Source organism: Chiloscyllium plagiosum, chromosome 4 (genome assembly GCF_004010195.1).
Source record: "Chiloscyllium plagiosum isolate BGI_BamShark_2017 chromosome 4, ASM401019v2, whole genome shotgun sequence".
NCBI lineage: Eukaryota > Metazoa > Chordata > Chondrichthyes > Orectolobiformes > Hemiscylliidae > Chiloscyllium > Chiloscyllium plagiosum.
This window is the reverse complement of record NC_057713.1, coordinates 131,220,241-131,226,107: the sequence shown is the minus strand read 5'-3', so window position 1 is coordinate 131,226,107 and position 5,867 is coordinate 131,220,241. Positions and strand designations below refer to the sequence as shown.

The 5,867-nt window shown below is 40.2% G+C and overlaps 1 protein-coding gene across 2 annotated transcripts in view; it reads left to right on the top strand.

Moving 5' to 3' along the window:
• Positions 1 to 5,867, top strand: part of prex2 (phosphatidylinositol-3,4,5-trisphosphate-dependent Rac exchange factor 2) — a 352,480-nt gene that overhangs the window by 197,617 nt on the left and 148,996 nt on the right. For both annotated transcript variants that reach the window (XM_043689238.1, XM_043689237.1), the window contains exons 27-28: positions 1,574 to 1,668; positions 4,058 to 4,140. In XM_043689238.1, coding sequence (XP_043545173.1) covers positions 1,574 to 1,668; positions 4,058 to 4,140 — 178 coding nt within the window. The remainder of the gene's footprint in view (positions 1 to 1,573; positions 1,669 to 4,057; positions 4,141 to 5,867) is intronic.

The following is a 5,867-nucleotide window of genomic DNA, read 5'->3' as shown; positions in this document are numbered from 1 at the left end:
TGTAAGGCAAGACCTCCCCTTCACAAATCCGTGCTGGCTGTCCCTAATCAAGCAGTGTCTTTCCAGATACTCATAAATCCTATCCCTCAGTACCCTTTCCATTACTTTACCTACCACCGAAGTAAGACTAACAGGCCTGTAATTCCCGGGGTTATCCCTATACCCTTTTTTGAACGGGGCACAACATTCGCCACTCTCCAATCCCCTGGTACTACCCCCATTGACAGTGAAGATGAAAAGATCATTGCCAACGGTACTGCAATTTCCTCTCTTGCTTCCCACATAATCCTAGGATATGTCCCATCAGGCCCGGGGGACTTGTCTATCCTCAAGTTGTTCAAAATGTCCAACACATCTTCCTTCCTAACATGTATCTCCTCTAGCTTACCAGTCCGTTTCACACTCTCCTCTTCAACAACATATTCTTAGATTGATTGTTATGGAGAGTACTCACTGATTCCACCATGTAACACATTTTGATAGTTTTTTTACAATTTATGATTTAACGATAAGAGACAGCATCAAGAGATAAAGGATTTTTTAAGATTATGGCATTGGTCAAAACAATTAGTGTTAACATTCTGGAAATGGCAATAATCATGAAAATAAATACAGATTGCAGAAATATGCTGCAATATAAATATCAGATAAAAGTTTCCATAATCTTACCAGCTCATTGGGCTGCTCTTTCATTAGAGAGAGCTGACAGGTGTTCGTTTAACCTGAAGGTCACCATGCCTCAGGGTAAGGGGAGAGATATGAGGAGGAGAGGTTTTCATAGTGACCTCAGCTAGTGTGTGAGTTGAACTCATGCAGTTGGTGACACTGGACTGAAAAATCTGCTGTCAAGCGCCGAGTTAACTGAACCCCTTTAGAAAATTCTCTCAAGTGCTGTTCAGGATATGATTGCAATTTGTGATAACAGTCTGCCACAGTCTTTATAAGACATCATTTATCAGTGTTGTTTGCAACCCCATCAGCACATATCCCCAGCTCTGCAAACTTACTGCAGACACATTACATGTCAAAGTGTACATAGTTAAATTGTACAGTTGATATTATCCAGCTGGAGATGGTTCAGAAGAGATTTACCAGGATGTTGCTGGGATTGGAGGGATTGAGTTATAGGGAGAGGCTGGGACTTTTTTCACTGGAAGATAGGAAGTTTATAAACTCATGAGGGGCATAGATAAGGTGAAAGATAGGTGTCTTTTTCCTAGGTTGGGGGATTTCAAGACTAGGGGCATATTTTTAAGGTGAGAGGAGAAAGATTTATAAAAGACGTGAGGGGAAAGATTTTTTACAGTGAGTGGCTTGTGTGTGAAATGATCTTCCTGAGGAAATGGTGGATGTGAGTACAGTTCCAACGTTTAAAAGGCATTTAGATAAGTACTTGAATAAAAAATGCTTGGAGGTATATGGGCAAAGGATGGGCGGCTGGGATTAGTTTAATTTGGGATTATAATGTGCATGAATTGTTGGATTGAAGGGTCTGTTTCAGTGTTGTATGATTGTATGACTCTTCATGATTTTGTGAAAGCAAGAAGCTTAACAAGTTTGTGTTTCTCCCTAGTGACTGTAACAGTAATAGGAACTCCATTGCTTCCTTTACAAGTATCTGCAGCAGCCACTGTGACTCCTATGTGCACAGTGATGAGATGGACTCTGGTAAGCTCCATATAACTCTGTGCGCGTGCGTGTGTGTGATAGAGAGAGAGTGTGTGTGTGTGTGAGATAGAGAGAGTGCGTGTGAGAGTGTGTGTGTGTGAGAAATAGAGAGTTAGAGAGTTTGTGTGTGTGTGATAGAGAGAGAATGTGTGTGAGAGTGTTTTTGTGTGTGTGTGTGTGTGCATGCATACATGTGTTGCATAAGACCATAAGACATAGGAGCGGAAGTAAGGCCATTCGGCCCATCGAGTCCACTCCGCCATTCAATCATGGCTGATGGGCATTTCAACTCCACTTACCCGCATTCTCCCCGTTGCAGACCATGGGTAGTGAATTTTAATTTGAGTTTTGTCCTACATTTGTCATTGCCTTTTTAAAATTTCTTTAAATGTTCTAAATATTTACTTTGCCTTGTGTACCTTAAATTGTGCACCTTTTGCTTCCATATTTTCAAGTCCCTTTATGGTGGGCTGCAGATAATAAAGATAAAAATGTGTAAAGACAATTTTGAATAAAACAAATACAGCCATGGCAATCCAAACATGAAACTTAGGGATCAGAATCAAAATTTTAAAAATGCTAAATGACTAAGAAAGATTTTCATTTAATTCACACTTAATGTATCAATTGATAAAAGCAAGAATATGACTCTGTAGGGACTGCAGCAATGAGATTGCAACCCTCCCGTCTTCCATTCAACTTTACTTCAGTAAGCTCATATTGAGATAAAACTAAAATTAAATACCTTTACGTTTTTAGCTGGCAAAAGTAGAAAATATTCAAACAAATATATTGTGATGTGGTAGCTGTATTGAGTTGTGCACATATTGTTTCATGACATTGTTGTAAAATTGAGACTAGTTTTTGGCCTTGTATCTAAGGAAGGATGTGCTGGTACAGGATGGGATCCTGAGGATCACAGGAATAATCCTGGGGATGAAGGGGTTGTCATATGAACAGTGGTTGAGGACTCTGCCTCTGTACTTGAGCGCGGGTTTCTGGATAGAGTGGGTATGGAGAAATTGTTTATAATTGTCGGAGAGACTAGGACCTAAGGGCACATTCTGAGTGAAGGGACAGCCCTTTTGAACTGAGATGAGGAGGAATATCTTCAACCTGAGGGTGGTGTATCTGTGGGACACATTGTTGCGGAGGGGCTGTGGAGGCGAAGTCATTGAATATATTGAAGACAGAGATGGGTAGGTTCTTGATTAGTAAGGAGATCAAGAAAGAGCTATAGGAAAAGGCAGGAGAATGGAGTTGGGAATGTATCACCGTGATCGAACGGTGGAGCAGACTCGATGGGCCAAATGGCCTAATTCTGCTCCTATATCTTATGGTCTAGCTGTCATCATCCCAGGGTTACCACTGACCCGGTACTGAGCTGTAGCAGCTATATAAGTGCCGTGGTCACTAGAATAGGTCTGAAGCTGTGAATTCTGCTGCCTCTAATTTCCTAACTCTTCGAAGATTGTCCATTGTGTAGGGGCAAAAGTCAAGAGTGTGATAGAAGACTGTACAATTGCCTGGATAAGTCCAGTTTGAGCACTCAAGAAGATTGACTTTGTCTAGGATAAAGCAGTCGGATTGATTGGCATCCCATCTAACACCATCAGTGTTTAATCCTTTGACCAACTATGCTGAGTGGCAGCACTGTGTACCATTTACAAGTTGCACCATAATATCTCCCTAAAGCTCCTTAACACACTCCCAACCAATGGCTTCTCCCAGTTGGAAGGTCAAGGATAGTGGATGCTTTGGAACACCACCTGCACATTCCCCTCCAAGCCACACTCCATCCTGACTTAGATTGATGTCACCCTCTGTTACTGTGGCTGCATCAAAATCCTGGAACTCCATCTCATGCAACTCTGTGGGTGTTCCCACACCACATGGATTGCAGTGGCTCCAGGAGGCAGCGTCTCCAGCTTTTCCAGAGCAATTAGAGATGGCCAATAAATGCTGGCCCAGCCAGTGACATCCACATCCCATAAACGAACAAAACAAATTAAAATAAAACATCTATATCCTGAAATACGTTCAGTCATCGACATACCCATTCCTTTCCCACACCTACTCCTATTAGAATTGGAAACCTCCCTCCTTATGCAACCTCAGTAATAAAATTATTCATGTGTATTAGACCTGAAGGAACTTAATTATTGGCAGACAAAGAACATTTCTCATACTAATTGCTGTTCAGCAAAGTGAAGTTTGAAATCGGCCCTTCAGAATTACATCAGTCATTGATATCTATTGAGTTAAAGCTCAGAAGGTTAACAAAATATGATCAGGATCAGTAACAAGATAAAAATTATTCAATTTAAAATGAATATTTTGAAATGGTGAATCAACAACCAGTATCTTTATTTCCTTTTGTATCTGATAGGTGATGAACTACCTTGCAATGTTCATATTTCTCATGATAAACAGGATAAACTACATGGCTGCCTCGAACATCTCTTTAGCCAGGTGAGTTTAAGTGAATCAAGTCCATCCTTGTTTGAAATTGATGGTTAGTATTCTGTCCTTTACTGTCTGGTCAAAATTTACATTTTGAAAAGAGTATAATTTCAAGGAATTGGTAATGCAGGGATTATTATGAGCACTTTTCGTACATTTCATCTTCTTTCGTAAGTATCTTCGCTCCGAGTTGTATTCCCATGATGAAGTTGTCATAATCTACTGAACTGCACTCTTATTAATGAGAGAGATGACTGGTGGTGGTTTAACCTGAGGGAAGAAGTTGAGTCCTTTATGGGAACTTCAGCTGGTGTAGGAATTGAACCCGTGCTATTGGTATCACTCTGTGTCACAAGCCAGCCCCTCAGCTAACCGACCCCTATGATAAGATACTGCCACAATTTACAATTTTTGCTGCCCATTACTGCCTAGTTAATAGACGTGTCCCATTGGCTATGTGGAGCTATTCTCAGGCACTTACATGAACATTTTATTTTGCAATTTTATCAACAACAAAGAAGAAATACACCAGTCAACCTTGTTCATTCCCTTTGTCCTATCTTCATGTAACTTTACGTCTCATACTTCTTCAATGCAATCTGACTTGTGGGTCTACCTTAAGATTACATCAACCCAGCTAAGGCAGCAGCAGAATGGAGTGACATGGTGCTCTGAGACAATACTATGGTGTCAAAAGGCGTATTTGGTTTTGATTCGTTTTATGAAGAAAGGTTGAGATAGAAGTGCTGAGTTGTCTGCTGCAAAACCACTAAAGTAAGCAGATTGTGAGGTCTTGGTTTTTTTTCCCAAAGTTGGAACAATAGAAGCAGCCTGAATGGGTGGGGTCAAGCTCCCACAGAACCAGGATTTTTAGGTTTAGCTTTCAGCAGTTGCTGGATATGGAAGCTCTTATTCTTCTTTCTGTTACAACTAAAAGCTGGAGTTATTTTCCTGCTGCTAGAGTGGCATGTGAGACAATCTATTTTACTGAATTTCCCTTTGCCAAGGGTGTGTTATGGGATGTTACTATATTGGAACAGTTAATTAATGGTTTATTCTTAAACGTTTTGATAGAATTACTGTTAAGCCAATTAATTTATTTTTATTTTGTCTGTAAAAATAAAATGTGTTTTGCTTAAAGTCGACAGTTTGACCAATCAACTTGCAATGCCTTACACTCATCTTTAAAATAAAGAAAAAGTCAGGCTTTAGACTATCTTCTTGATATATTTTGAGGGGGTTTGGTCTGGTCTATACCAGCTCTTGTGGCATAAGGGGACATGGGTTAAAATCCCACTGCAGCAGCTCATGGAAATTAAATGCTATTAATAAAACTTGAGAATTGAAAATCAATCTCATGCATGGGGACGATAAAAACTCTCATCAACAGCCATCACAAACCAATCTTGTTCACTCATGTCCTTTAGCGATCGGAAACTACTATCCTTACTTACTCTTTGATGTTAGCTAATATCCACAATAAAATAAAACGCTGCAGATGCTGGATATCTGAAACAAAAACGGAAATTGCTGGAGAAACTCAGCAGGTCTGGCAGCAACAGTGGAGAGAGAAAGCGAGTTAATGTTTTGAGTTCAGCAACCCTTCTTCAAATTTTAATTCTTGGAGGTGTTTTTGTAAGAGATGCCTGAAGCTGTGCCATGGTTTAGATTAGATTAGATTACATTACATTACAGTATGGAAACAGGCCCTTCGGCCCAACAAGTCCACACCGACC